Raw genomic sequence first — 14,585 nt, 5'->3', positions numbered from 1 at the left:
CGTTTTGCTCATTTGCGCACGATATCCTGTATAATATATTCGGGTTGATTGGTTTCTGCTGTCTTTTTTTTTGCCGTTGATCGTTTGCGTCTGAATTTCTTTCATCTTTTCTTAACTGGTTTCTTCTTCGGTCCCGTTCTTCTTGGGGGTATATCATCATCTCTCTATTTTGACTACGTCTTACTCGTCGGCTCCGTCATTATCGCCACCTCCTAGCTCGAACCCGACGGCAAATTTACTCTGACGACTCGCACTTGATATCACCTGATATCACTTTACTCTCGCCTATATATCAGCTTGCGTTTTGCCCGTCGCTCATGCTCGTTCGATCTCGATAATGTATCATTACTCTAGTCCACCCCAGGGGTGGTCAACCTACGACTACTCGCAGTCACCCCCAACATCACAATACTACGCTCAATATGCCTCTCAGTATGCCAACGCATACTCTTCGCCACGAGGTACCTCGCGACGACACACCCGCAAGGCCAGCTACACGGCCACCACCAAGGAGCCCGCCTGGTACTCGACCTACCCGCAGTCTTACTACGAGGCAACGCCCGAGTATGGCATCCCGTCGCGAAAGCACGATCATGTAAGTGCTTCTTTTGCGGGACCCAAGCACCGTCGCTCCCGTAAGACGGGGCATTCTGCAGGGGATGGCCTAGGCGCCGGCACCGGCTTCAAATTTGGTTTCCATCCGCAATCGCAACAGCCCATCTTCGTCGATGTGGCTGAGGAATTCGATACTCCGCGTCACGCCTCTTTCCATGAGAAGCAGTCGCCGCACGAGTCCCAGCCCCAGCCTCGCCCGACCCGCCATGGCCGTCCCCCAGCAGATGCACCTGCTACAGCACAACCCTCCACGCCGAAGCGAGATGGCCCCGGCCAGCATCGTCGAACCGCGTCGACCTCTTACCGCAAAGCGTCAGCCGCTGATTCTCACTTTTACTTCACCCAGGCACCTAACAGCGAAGACATCGAATCAGCTCGTCGCTCCCACGGCCGTCGCCAGTCCACCTCCACCCGTACCCCATCCAAGCCCAAGCCAGCACCCCCTTCTGCTAAGCCACCACCCGTTGCCACCGAAGAGGATGCCGAGCGCGCCGGTATTCCACCCGGCTATTCGACCAAGAACTGGGACCCGACGGAAGCACCTATCATTCTCCTTGGCAGCGTTTTCGATGCCAACTCCCTCGGCAAGTGGATCTACGACTGGACCGTCTTCCACCACGGCGCATCAACCCCCATGGCCGACGTCGCCGGCGACCTCTGGCTTCTCCTGATCAAACTCGCTGGCAAGGTCAAGCGCGCCGACGAATGTCTCCCACGAATTCAAAGCCCGGAGTCCCAGGATATCGTTGAGGATTTCCTCGAGAGCGGCGATCGCCTGTGGAACCGATTCAAGAAGCTCCTCAAGGCTTGCGAGATGTTCATGTGGAAGGCGGCCAAGAGGGAAAGTAGCAAAGGGCAGGTTTCTATGGGTCGCAATGCAGGCTGCGAGTTTGTTGACTCGATCTTTGGCCGCGATCGCGAGCTTGAGAATACGGAGAAGCTGATGAATAGTATCCGGTTGTGGAATATGCGGTTCGATGCTAATTGCGAAGATATTCTGCGTCGGCCGTCAGCTCCATAGATGGTTGAAAAGAAAGGCCATCGTCATACACCACAAACCGGAAGAGATTCATTATCGACATAATCGGCTTCTTCGGAATCTCTCCCTTTACTCGAGAAGAGTTATTTATAGCAGACACCTTGTCCGACTTTTTCCCCCCTTATTCCATTTCTGGAGCATTTGAAACCCCTGGTTGAATTGCATTTGCAGCGCGTTGGGTCTGGCACACTGGCTGGCATTTCTTCGTTTGTCGCTCTATTTCTACGGTCTGCGTCTGCTTATTTGGATCAATCGGCAGCTCCTTTTCTTCCATCACCCAGTCGGTGGTGATTCCCCCTCCTCAAAAAGCTCATGGTTTCGGCGCTTCTATTTTATCCTGCGTTTCTTACCATTTCATTTCGTTTCCCTTTCGGGGTGGCGTCTTTGATCTTTTGATTACCCGGCATGGCGTTATCTGACAGTGATGCGCTTTGCTCTTGCGCTCTATCTCTGTTGTCGTTGATGCTCGTGTCATTCTGTCTTTGGTGATACCATCTAGCGATTCCCCAATTTTGTGCTTTGCAGGCTTTTGGATTTATTTCCTTTGTCATACTTTTTTTCTATCTTGTTCTTGTGGCCTGATTTTCCTGTTTCTTTCTGCTTTTCATCAGCGATCCTGTTGAGGTCGGAGGAATTGGGTTGTACATAGCGAAACCTCGACCTCAGCAGCCCTTTCCCCCCTGGTACCCTAGTATCCTCATGATCTATCTCTCTTATAGAGCAGGCCACAAGAGACCACTCGTTTAATCCAAAAGCCATACACACTATATCTGATTCTTACAATACCTCTTCCCGCGCTTACCATGCACGTCATCTTATTTCCACGTGTAGTCCTGTACCTCGTATCTCCTTATCACAATCGGTAGTATAACCCCCACTTCCCCTCATCCTAGATCCTCAACCTAGCCTGTCCATAGTCGAAGACCAAAGTACCCTATATGTGACAACGCTACCACACACCTCCCCAATATACCCGCCATAAGCACCCAACGCAACCACATGCACTCGGCGCTTACCCAGCCCGCACAGCACACTTCCCGTAATCCATATCAAGTAGACGTGCAGAAGCAGGTACTTCACGCCCCCAATGACGGCACACCCATCTGATGTCATGTCATGTCACCAACGGACAGATACGAACCCCGCGCCCAGAGCGGAGGAGGTCCGTGTACATGGTCCTGCATGGTGACGGGTGATAACGCTGTTGGTTGGTTGGATGGGAAGCGTTGGTGCCACAGGCCCGCAGGAGCCGAGGGGTTCCGGTGGGACGGGAGGGGTTAGTTCACAAGTTGAGGGTAGTGATTAATCTGGTTGGTTGATTTGGGACCTGGCCTGGATACATGGAAGGTGGGAAGGTGGTGTGGCGATCGAATCAGAGTTTAGTGGTTGAAGGTTGTGGTGTGGTTGTATGGGTTAATTGATGGAATTACTGTATTGGGGTGGTACAGTTAGGTATGAGGGCGGGGTTGGATTACTGTGCTTATGCTTATGCTTATGCTGCATGTGGCAGGTGCAGTGGTTCTTTTTTCTAGAATGTCAGGTTTGAATGTGCTTACGACGGGGATTATAACTGGATGGCTATTTATAGAGGATCTTATCTCATACCTTGGAGTGATTTGACTGTAGGGTGCACCTTGGTGAGTATGCAGCAAGCAGAGCAATTGTGATGTTCAAGTACGTCGATTGTAAAATCCAAGTAAAGCAATCGCCTCGTTCCATAGTTCTAATCATCAAAGGTAGCAACAAAATCAATAATCTAGCTAGATCTCATATTCGTAAATACATCATATAATGTGGATAAATAGAGCAATTAAATAGGCTCATCCCGTGGCTCAACCAGAATCTCATTAACAGAGACATACTCTGGTTGACACAAAGCGTGCACAATCGAGTTGGCCACGTCCGAGGGCTCCAGGATCTTTGCACCAGAGGGCTCTCCGAATTTCTTCACAGCCTCGGCATCGGTGGACATACCCAGCAGGGGTGTTGAGGTGTTACCGGGCTGGATGCTAGTAACTCGCAGACCCATACCTGCCGTCTCAAGACGGAGAGCTTGCAAAGTTGCCTCAACAAAGAACTTGCTGGCCGAGTAGACACCAAGGCCGGGGAAGACCTTACGACCCGCATCGGAGGAGATTGCCACAACGTGACCGCGGCCGCGAGAAAGCATGCCAGGAACGGTGGAAGACAGTGCATTGAGCAGACCCTTGCAGTTGACATCGACAGTGCGCTCCCACTCGTCAGTCTGGACATTGGCCATCATGGTGAAATACATCACACCAGCACAGGCAACGAGAATATCGACGGGTCCAAGCTCGTCATTCGCGGCCTGGATAAGTGCTTCGGACTGAGTCTTGTTGGTGACGTCTGTTGAGCGAATAATGCACTTGACACCGTGAGCCTCAACCTTTCGCTTGACAGACTCGAGAGCATCGAGGCGGCGAGCGCCCAATGCAACGGAGCAGCCCTGCTTAGCCAGAGCCTCGGCCACGGCAGCACCAATGCCAGACGATGCACCCGTAACGACGGCCACCTGGCCGCTGAGCGGTCCCTTCTTGGTGAGCTGGATTGAACGCTGAAGAGCCTGTTGACGGGAAGGAGCACGTGGAAGCCAACCACGAGCAAACCAGTGGCGGGTGTAGGTCTCCAGAAGCAGGCTGTCCACCTTGGGTCGCCCCACGACTGCGCGGAACGGCCTGGTCAGAGAGTTGTCGAGAACCACGATGCCACGGAGGAACTCCACCGTCGGCATACCACTACGCAGAATATCGACGGTGAAGGAACCGTCACCACCCTTGGTTGAGCCTCGCTTCTCAAACCACAACGCTACCCACTCATCCCAGGAAAGGGGTTTCGTGGGGTAGCCGAGATCGTTCAGGTTCTCAAATACGGAGCGGGTGTTGACGGGGTTGGGGTCACCCAGATGGAAGACGGTCTGGTCGGCCTGAGTCTGGGTGGAAAGGTGGATGATGGATTTACTGACAAAGTCCACGGGGGTCATCTCGGCACGCCAGCCCTCGACCTCCGGGGCGTATCCGAGACGGATCGACTCGACCAGCAGCGCAGTCAGAAGATCCCATGCATTAGCAGAACCCGTGAGACTGTGACCACTGATAGTACCGCAGCGGTGAATCTTGACAGGCAGGCCACGCTCGCCAGCCTTGAGGACGAGCTGCTCGGCCACCCACTTGGTCTGGCCATAACCATCCAGCAGCTTCGTAGGGACATCCTTCACATCCATCATAGTGTGCTCGGACCAGCCGTTCTCGCCGGATGGCGGCAAAACACCATTAGTAGAAACGTACTGCACTGTAGCACCACCCTTGGACGCCAGACGGAGAATCTCCCGGGTTCCGCCAATGTTGGCGCCACGCAGCGCAGCGTAGGGGTAGACCAAGTTGACGGTAGCGGCCGCATGAACAATAACTTGAACACGGCCCGCGAGCTCATCGAATGCTTCAGAGGACAATCCAAATTGAGGTCGAGACAAGTTACCAGGAAGAATCTCGACACGCTCCATGAGGGTATCGCGCCAGAGACCAAGATCCAGCAGGTTTCTGCGGATACGGGCAACACCACCGGCCTGATCGTCGTCTTCCGGATCAGTGAAACGCACAAGACAGATAATCTTAGCCGAAGTATTTTCCAACAGATCACTGAGCAGGAAAGCGCCCAAGAAGCCGGTGGCGCCGGTCAAGAGCACGGTATTGGCTTCAGCGATCGAAGTGATGGAGGCATTGGCAGGAGGCTTGATGTCCTCGTCCAAAGTGGAATCAGCCAGCAAGACGGCGGGAAGGTCTGCTTGCACGGCAGCGGTGTGGCCATCTCTGACAGCACGCACGGTCTCCAAATGACCAGCCAGAGTTGTGTTGTCCGCAAGACGGGGAATGGGGACGCGGAATCCAAAGTGTCTGGAAAGTCGCGAGGCCAAGTCAGCCAGGGACAGAGAGTGGCCACCCAGATCAAAGAAGTTATCTTCGGGCTTGAGAAGAGTCTTGGAAGTCTTCAAGACGGTAGCCCAGATCGCGGCAACATCACTGATGCCAATGGGATCCTTGTCGATCGTCTGGTCGCTGCCACTTGGGCTGGCGCTACGGGGTGGAGGGAGGCTCTTAAGATCGACCTTGCCAGACACTTCATGCGTTGGCAACTCACCCAACTCAACCCACAAGGCGGGAATCATGTAGTGTGCAAGGTAGGGCTCAAGAATGCGACGAGCTGCCGGGCTGTGTCCAGTCTCGTTGATCTCCACCGCCGGCCGATCCCCAGCAGCCTCCTTTTCGGCCACGATGTATGCAACCAGCTGTCGCTCCAGACCCTCGCCATGCGCAACTACGGCACAGTGACCCACGGCCAGATATTGGCAGATATCGCTCTCAACCTTGGCCGGGACAACGGAGTAACCGCGGAGCTTGATCATCGATCCCACACGACCAGTGATTTCTAGGAGCCCCGAGGGCAGCTTGCGGGCCAAGTCACCCGTGCGATACATGCGCGCACCGGGCGTAGAATCGAATGTATCAGGCGTGAATGCCTTGGCGGTTGTCTCGGGAAGGTTGAGGTATTCCCGTGCCAGCAGGTCTCCTCCAATGAAGAGTTCACCCGCCGTGCCAGCCTCGACCTCCTTTCCACTCTCGTCCAGAATGTACGTGTGTGCTGGGTCGAGAGACACGCCCACCGGGCAGTAGAGAGACTCAGTATCGAGGACTTCGCGGATATCTCCGCACGCAATTTCATGGGTTTCACAGGCACTATAGCAGTTGAGGAGGCGGGTATTAGGAAGGGCCTTGATAGCCTTGCGGGCGAGGTCAGTGGTCACCACCTCACCGTTCAACCAAAGGGTGCGCAACTCTGGCAGACGCTCCGCAATTCGAGGGTAACGTGAGAGAACGGTAGCTAGCAGTGTCGGGGTCATAAGGGTCTCTGTGATTCGCTTGGCGGCCAGCAGGTCAACCAGCGCAGCCGGGTCATAACTGGCATCGTCGGGCACTGCTACAACGGTGGCACCTCGCAACAGCGGACGCAGCATCTCCCAGATGAAAAAGACATTGCAGGCCACTCGATCTCCCGGCTGCAGGTCCTGTACACCGAATCTCAGGTTGTACGAAAGAACGGGAGCCCGGTGGGGATTCGCAATACCCTTGGGCTTTCCTGTCGTGCCTGATGAGTACGACACGAAGGCCAGACGATCCAAATCGTCATCGGCCGGTAGGGGAGCCGCCTCTTTGGCATGGCCATTGATCTCCGCGGCTGGCTTGTCCAGCACAATCAGTGGGCATTGCGCCTTGACTTTCTCGACCTCGCTCTGGTGGGTGATCACCACGGCGGGGTTGGCATCGTCGATGACGTCCGCCAACAGGCCCGCTGGATATGCCAATTCGAGTACGAGGAAAGCACCACCAGCGCGCAGAGCTGCCAAACAGGCAATCAGGTAGTGAGCACTGCGAGGCAGGAGCACTCCGACAAGCGAGTCCCGACTGACGCCAAACTGGCGCAGGCGACTAGCGAGCGCTTCGACCTCGCTCTCGAGTTGCCCATAGGTGTATGTGATGGCGTCATCTTCCAGGGCGATGGCATCAGGCGTCGCCTGCGCTTGTTGTTTGAACAGCGTCGGCAGATCCTTGCCGATGTCGATGATGGTCATTTTGGCTATGCAGTTTCGCAGTTTGATTCTTGAGTGTGAAGATTTCTCCCAGATTCAATATTCACAGGTATTCACGAGGGAGTAGGAAAGAATGTAGGAATGGCGAATTCGGTCTCGGACGACAAAAGTCGTATGCCAAAAAGCAAAAATGACGCCGCCGTTCGATTTGGGGTTGGTCCTAGTCGATGAGTACTAGGATAGCATGCGGAGGGACCTGGTAATTAGTGTTCTAGACCACAGTCTCCTCGATGCTGGTAGGGATTTGCAAAGAGGGACACGAATAGAAGAAAGAAAAAGAATCAGACTAGGAAAAAAAAGAGAGCTGGACTAAACAGCTAGACAGCTAAACCCAAAAGAAGCAGCCAAGGAGCTGGCCCAAACGGGGAAAACGGTCAGGTCCCTACCCACCTTTGAGAATGTTGAGAATCAAGATCCAGAATTGATTAAATAATAATATTTAATAATTTAAAATAGCGGGAGATCAAGAAAAGGAAACCAGCTTAGCCAATGAGGCTATACTGAATGTCGTCTAGCCCACGCAACCTTGGAATTCACAGAGCTAAACTTCTTATCGAGAACCAATGAATTACCCGGACTGCACCCATCCGTCCCTGAAATGCCCTGATGGCCCTATATTTAATGCCCATATGGCCTTGAATGCCTTGCTAGGGCCTCCGATCGCCCTAGGATCGAGTGCATGTGTGGCTTTTCTAGTTGGTAGCAGGTGCAGTCATGATTATTCGTAGTATCCATCAAGCAGGCTTCTCAATCCTTTTCCCAATGCCTATGATGGCTGTCCCCGCGCGGACTTCACACGCTGCTCCATAAAAACAGTGCCCTGGACCTCCCAGACCTCCCAGACTCCTCCAGACTAAATCAGTCCAGCCAGTCTCGTCAGTGGAATCCGTCAATTGTGTCTCCGTAGCCCCCCGTGTCTGCCCCACTTGGGAAAGAGGGGAATTTGCATGTGAAAGTGTCCGTTCCCAACAGTTTTGTTCTTCTCCGTCGCCACGTTGGCATTTTGGTTAGTTGGAACGTTTATTAATGTCGCGTGATGAATAGGTTTCTTTTCGCCGATATAGGCGCCTATATAATTGCTGGTTGGCCTGTGGCCCCGGCGCCTGCATGGTGCATGGTGCATAGGGTCGATGCTCTTTGCCCGTTTAGTCGTCGCTTTGCTCGTTCCCCGTCGGGTCTGTCCGGGCTTGCCGCTTTTGGCGCCTTTTCGATTAGTTTCTCTGGTGGTCGATATCATCGGCTATTTTGAATTTCCTGGTTCTTGGTGATTGTTGGTCTTACATTTCGATAGGATCCGATGGCTCGGTTTTTCCGATCTCGTGGAGGCACGTGTTCTTCCAGAAATTCCCTGCGCCCGGACCAGCCCTTTGTCCTTCTTGGCTCGTAGTCTGCACAGGAGCAGCAGGAGTTGTCTAGGTTATCGACTCTGTACTCCGTACGGCAGTTGGATTATATGATTGCCTTACCATAGCACTAGGTACTTGTTGCATCTGTCATGGATCATTGTTCAGATAGTCAAGTGTACATATCCCCTGTTTACCGCGACTGCAATACTCCACACCGGTCGGCAATTCAGACTATGCTAGATATATATTTACCTGGCTCCACTATCCAACTGGACTCGTTTATCCTAGCGACGCCGTAAACACTGTGGAAAACACGAGGCACGAGATCTGTTACCTATACCGGTACCATTAATAGCACCATAAAAGAAATTATTATGTCACTGCCAGTACCTCACATCCCTTGGTAAACACCGTAGTACTACTCCGTACCTAGCTTTCCTTACTCAATGGATTTGCTTTAACCCCCGGCCTACCTCAATTCGATCGGGCACCTAGGATTACTACAAACACGACTTAACCTTTAGGTACTCAACCTTAATCTGCGAAGCACTATGGGGAAGTTAAAACGTCGAGGTTGTTGAAAAGAGCTTTCGCTGATTGATTATTCCATATTTGCTTCTTCCGACTTTCGAGAAGGCTTGTAGATGACGCTAAATGCAACCGTCTGCCATTTCCACTGGAAGAAGGAAGGACATGAAAAACAAAGGCTTAGTGTCCTCCCTAGCGTCCTGAAGTGTTGCATAAAGATCTAGAACCATTTTTCATCTCCGACTCCCTCAACCCTTGGGACAGAAAAGTAGCGCGGGGACAAGTGGCTTGACCCATAATTTAAGCATCCGAATCAAGATGTCTTGATGTTTCTGACAGATGGAGCTCAAGGCGAAGACGACCAGCCTCTGCCGGCTTCCGTAACGTCTATTAAGACACTTCGTATAAAGGTATGGTTGCCAAAACTCGGGGCCTGCCTGATTGGATCTGACTTCATAGTTCCTGACAGCCACTTGACAGGGGCCACCAGCCATGTCGACGAGGATAGGTATGAGCCTCATCTCATGTTTGTCGGAGAAAAGTCAAACATGGGGTTTCAAATACAACCTCGAATCCGTATATGCAGGGGATTTCTCCGTGCCTGAACCAGCCAATTTCATGATTCACCACACAAAACGCAGTCCAGCCCTCCCCGAGTGTCCAGTATCCTCTCATTGCTAAAGTTCCGGTTGAAATTATAGCGAAATCAAGATATACCATTTAAAATGTCCTCAAGTTCTCCCATAAAGCCAGACAGGGAGATCTCAGAACAGGCAAAGTTTGTTTCGGGGTATGATGAGCGGAGTGGCACCCTTGCTGATCACCTCGTGTTCTTCAGCCTCGGTGGACCACACAGGGGGATCGCTGGATCGCTTGACCTCTCGCAAGGGCCCGAAGACCCTTTGCCTAGGCCTGTGCTCTCTCTTGACCGGGGTTTCATTGGACGGGGAGAAAAGGGACAATTCAACCACCACAAGCCTGTGCCGTCTTTACGTCTTGGCATGCAACTAATATCCCCAGAATACGAGCTTTTCTTGGAAGGAATTCCCGGTAGTTAAAAGTAGACACACCCCATTAAATTTTGACTCTGGAAGTTTATGCACGAAATCTCCTTTTGTTGGTTGTGAATAGACCGTCATTTCATCAGTTACAATGGTGGCCTCATCATTCCTTCTTCTGCCACTGTATCTGGCTCATATTCCATCGGCTACGGCATGGGTCTTTAGTTGGACAAACTCCTCGGAAGGATTCCTTACGGATCATGGAGATGACATCCAGTCATGCAAAACAATCGATAATCCCAAGGGAAATGTATTCGATTGGGATCCGAAAGGAGGAAACTTTTGCATCTACCTCTACAACAATGGAAACTGCTCTGATCCTTCCGCCGGCTATACTTGCAAGTTATGGCCCTGGAACAACCATGTCGCAGGATCATATATCCATTCGTACGAAGTTGTATTGAACAATACCGACACTTCATCCACCACATCATCAGCATCATCCACATCAACAACCTCGACATCCGCGACGTCAAGCTCGACTCAAACATCGGCTACCGCTGCCTCTACCTCTGCTGCCAGCAATACCAGTTCACCCACTACAACACCAATTGCCGCAAGCACGGATAACAACACGGCTAAAAGCTCATCTATTTCTGGAGGCGCTATTGCGGGAATCATTGTCGGCGTCCTCGCTGCAGTTGCGATTGCAGGTATCTTATTCTTCTTCCTATGCTGGCGCCCTCGCAAGAAGACAACGCCCTCGACCGGATCAGAGCGACCGGTACCTCCAATGTCAGAACTCGGCTCATACGACGACAAGCCATCTTCCCCTACTCTCAGCTCTCCTACCTCTCATGGACAGGGCTCAGATGTGTATCAGGGACAGAAGCTTCGTGAACTGCCCGGGTCTGGTGTGGCAACGGAGATGGGCCCGGGTGTCATGAGGGCAGAACTTGCGGGTTCGACACATTGGAAGAACTGATTGGAGAATTAAAAGATCGCTTGATGTACCCTTGGAACATTAGGCGAATGAGGCTGGATTTGTTGCGATGGTTGCATTCTCTCATTACCTTTGTAAATATTCATTTCTCTTAGCGTGAAAGATACCTCGTCCGTTTGTACTTACTACCTATATTATTCTGAGAGTTACAAAGTCTTTGGAAATTGAGGTTCAGACCTACTGTTTATATTTAAATCAAATGCATATACAATTCAGGCTTCAAGTTTGTACCATATTGACGAGCTGTGGGGATAGGAGGTCGTTATCGATGACCGTTTGTCGTAAAGTTTGCTGCAAAAGGAATCAAAATTTCCGAATCTATGGCAATCAACAAATAAAATCCTTCACGGCAAGATTTTTGATCAAATCAGATCAGATCGAATCAGATAGAATGGCAAAATTCGTAGATCAGGGAGGCAGAAGGTCCCACAATAAATCCAACGCTAAACTCTAACGCGCTACCTGTTCACATCCGAGTTCTGGCGATAATAGTGCTATTTAGTTTGAGCCCTTGATAGCTCTCCATGTGTTTCTATGATCTGACATCTGAGTCCTATATTATTTAATTCAACATTGACAAGTCATCGCATGACATAGCATGATCCCTGATTGTAGGCGGGGAAGAGTCACGGGACTGTAGATCGAAGGCGAGGAAGGTTTTTTTGACATGCTCGTTGACATCATCTCCACCACCACAAAGGGATTTTATACCTCACGTACATCCTCAGAAATTTGTCACCTTTTTGTAATGCTGATTATGTCACAGCAAGACGACAGGAGCTCCGCATCAGATCCTGGATCTATTTATGACCCCACTACGGCCTCTCTAGCTTGACATTCCTCATTTCCCGCGTACAAGAGTACGCGCTGCGAGACTAGGGATGAAGCCTTGAGCATCTCAACTTTGGTAGACTCGGCGTTGCTGTTCTTTATCATTTCCACGTCTTGACCCCAGCTGTCTGCACATCTCTCTGCGATTTCCCTGGCTCTTTCGTCCTTCCCTTCTGCTTCCGGTCGCAGTGCATGGCGCCGCAATGCAGAATGAGTTCCCACCACTCGCGGCCGCCGCGAACGCTACCACTGAACAATTGTCACGATGGGAGCGATTCTCCAGTCGCTTTCACATGCGACCTCCAGAGGACGATGAGCCCCAGTCGTGGTGGATTGCCTCGACTGCTATTCCTCTCGTAGCTGCGGCTGCCGGGCCGCTTGCTAATGTCATGTCCATCGTGGCACTTGTCATGCCTTGGAGGAACACGATTATTTCCAGAGAGACAGGACCCGCCGGCACCTGGGTTGAGGAGGGATATAATGATCCCCACTGGTGAGTGGTCTCGAGACTCGAGGAACCAGGACTTGGCTAACAAAGCCGATAGGGTCACTGCAATGAATGCCGTGTCGCTTTTCTGCGGTGTCGTTGGTAATATTTTCTTGCTGCTCAATTTCACTCAAACCGTTCGCTATATAATTGCATTGCCCGTAACGATCGTTACCTGGTTCCTTGCAACAGGCATTGTAAGTTACCGAGCCATGTTGGATCTGCCCGACGACTAATCTTCGATTTAGCTCTGCGGACTTACAGCATCCCTGTCTATCTACAGCCCCCCGATTCCACCAAATGAAGTCTATTCGCAAGCATATTGGAGTGCTGTCATTGCTGCAATACTATATTTTATCCTGGGATCTCTCTTGATGATTAACATGCTAGGCTACTTCCTTGGAAAGTATCCCCAGCACTTCTCCCTCACTGATGACCAGCGGACCCTCATTCTACAGATGACTGGATTTGTGGTCTGGCTTCTCATCGGTGCGGCCATATTTCAACGAGTGTTGGAAATCTCATTTGCCGACGCGCTGTATTTCTGCGATATCACCGTTTTGACCTTGGGCTTTGGTGATGTGACCCCACAGTCTGCGGTGGGAAGAGGTCTGATCTGGCCGTATGCGGTTATTGGAATCATCATGCTTGGTTTGGTAGTCGGCAGTATCCATCAATTTGCTCGGGAAGTTCATTATGACAACGTCGTGCGCAAGCATATTGAACATAAGCGACAGACCACATTCAACAGAACTGTCACGTTCGAACAGCTTCGCGATGCTCGTGAGCCTCTAGAAAAGGACATTGTTATCCCGAAGCATGCGAGCCACCGATCCAAGGCTCATCACAATCGACATCACCCGCATCATAGACACAGACCGATCCACAATACCATCAATTCCCTGGCTTCCGGTCGCCGTCCCAGATTACTCGTCATGAGGGAGGAGAAAGATCGATTTGACGCAATGCGTGCGATTCAATACGAGACCATGCGTTTCCGCCGCTGGAACGACTTGATTATCAGCATAGTTGTATACGCGATCGTGTGGACGGGTGGTGCAGTTGTCTTCTGGAGACTCGAAGACATATCCTATTTTGATGGCTTGTATTTTTGCTTCTGCTCGCTGATCACCATCGGCTACGGAGATATCACGCCGCAATCAAATGCCGGACGACCTTTCTTCGTCATGTGGTCTCTGATCGCTATTCCGACGATGACCATGCTCATCTCACAGATGAGCGATACCGTTGTTGCAGGATACAAGCATTCGACTGAGAAATTCAGCGATTATTTCGTCATGCCTCGCCAAGGAGCATACAAAGGGATCCTTGCTCGTGTTCCGATTCTTCGACAGTGGATACAGATACATCAGGAAAAGCAGCGGTTGAGACGCGGCTTCGAGGTCGGTACGGAGGCTGACGAGGCAGCCGAAACGGAGGATAGAGCTTCGGTAGCCTCAAATACCCAAGAAAGGGCGCCAGTCGTGCCGCTTCGTCATCGATCAGGCGATGGTCATCCGCTACGAACTATTGAGGAGCTCGCTCGCGATGCCAATCCATCTCCATTCGAACTCGCGCAGCAACTTGCTTTTGCTATCCGTCGCACTACACACGATGCCCGAGAAGGAAAGCGAAAAAGGTACACCTATGAGGAATGGGTCGAATTTACTCGCCTCATTCAGTTTACCGACCCGAATTCACGACCGAGCTCGGCTGTGGATCGTAATCACCCTTTCCACAGCGGTACTAGCGTCGATGAAGATGAATACGGCGTCTTGAATTGGGACTGGATCGGTGAGAATAGTCCCATGTTGGCGCACCAGTCAGAACCAGAATGGATTCTGGATAGACTCTGTGAGAGCTTGGTCCGGTATGTGTCGACGCAGGAGCAGGCCCGGGCTGTATCACGAGGTCAAAACGACGATGCAGTAGAAGAGCCTACCTTGAAGAAGGAGAGGGATTTGGGAATTGAAGAGGCCTGATTTTTACAATGACTTGGACGATTTTCTTCTCTTGTTTGATTTTACATTTGATATTGGCGGCTGAGCTGATAGAAACACGATCTTGCCAATA

The 14,585-nt window shown here is 51.5% G+C and overlaps 4 protein-coding genes across 4 annotated transcripts; 3 read left to right on the top strand and 1 right to left on the bottom strand.

Moving 5' to 3' along the window:
- Positions 1-337: 337 nt before the first annotated feature.
- On the top strand, positions 338-1,636 carry N7496_006789 (uncharacterized protein; the record flags this gene model as incomplete). The annotated part of the gene is made up of 1 exon (XM_056699718.1): positions 338-1,636. One exon carries the CDS (start codon positions 338-340, stop codon positions 1,634-1,636), a length of 1,299 nt encoding a protein of 432 aa, XP_056555131.1.
- Positions 1,637-3,464: 1,828 nt separating this feature from the next.
- Positions 3,465-7,298, bottom strand: N7496_006788 (non-ribosomal peptide synthetase; the record flags this gene model as incomplete). Its single annotated transcript, XM_056699717.1, has 1 exon — positions 3,465-7,298. The coding sequence occupies one exon, from the start codon at positions 7,296-7,298 to the stop codon at positions 3,465-3,467; it is 3,834 nt and encodes a 1,277-aa protein (XP_056555130.1).
- Positions 7,299-10,342: 3,044 nt separating this feature from the next.
- N7496_006787 (EGFR-like transmembrane domain-containing protein) lies at positions 10,343-11,176 on the top strand (the record flags this gene model as incomplete). The annotated part of the gene is made up of 1 exon (XM_056699716.1): positions 10,343-11,176. The coding sequence occupies one exon, from the start codon at positions 10,343-10,345 to the stop codon at positions 11,174-11,176; it is 834 nt and encodes a 277-aa protein (XP_056555129.1).
- A 1,052-nt stretch (positions 11,177-12,228) lies between these two features.
- On the top strand, positions 12,229-14,494 carry N7496_006786 (uncharacterized protein; the record flags this gene model as incomplete). The annotated part of the gene is made up of 3 exons (XM_056699715.1): positions 12,229-12,518; positions 12,571-12,709; positions 12,761-14,494. The coding sequence occupies 3 exons, from the start codon at positions 12,229-12,231 to the stop codon at positions 14,492-14,494; spliced, it is 2,163 nt and encodes a 720-aa protein (XP_056555128.1).
- Positions 14,495-14,585: the final 91 nt, after the last annotated feature.

The sequence above is a fragment of the Penicillium cataractarum genome (assembly GCF_028827025.1).
Source record: "Penicillium cataractarum strain IBT 29864 chromosome Unknown utg000005l, whole genome shotgun sequence".
NCBI classification, from domain to species: Eukaryota; Fungi; Ascomycota; class Eurotiomycetes; order Eurotiales; family Aspergillaceae; genus Penicillium; species Penicillium cataractarum.
The sequence above is the reverse complement of the archived record's forward strand: the minus strand, read 5'-3'. Positions and strand labels throughout refer to the sequence as shown.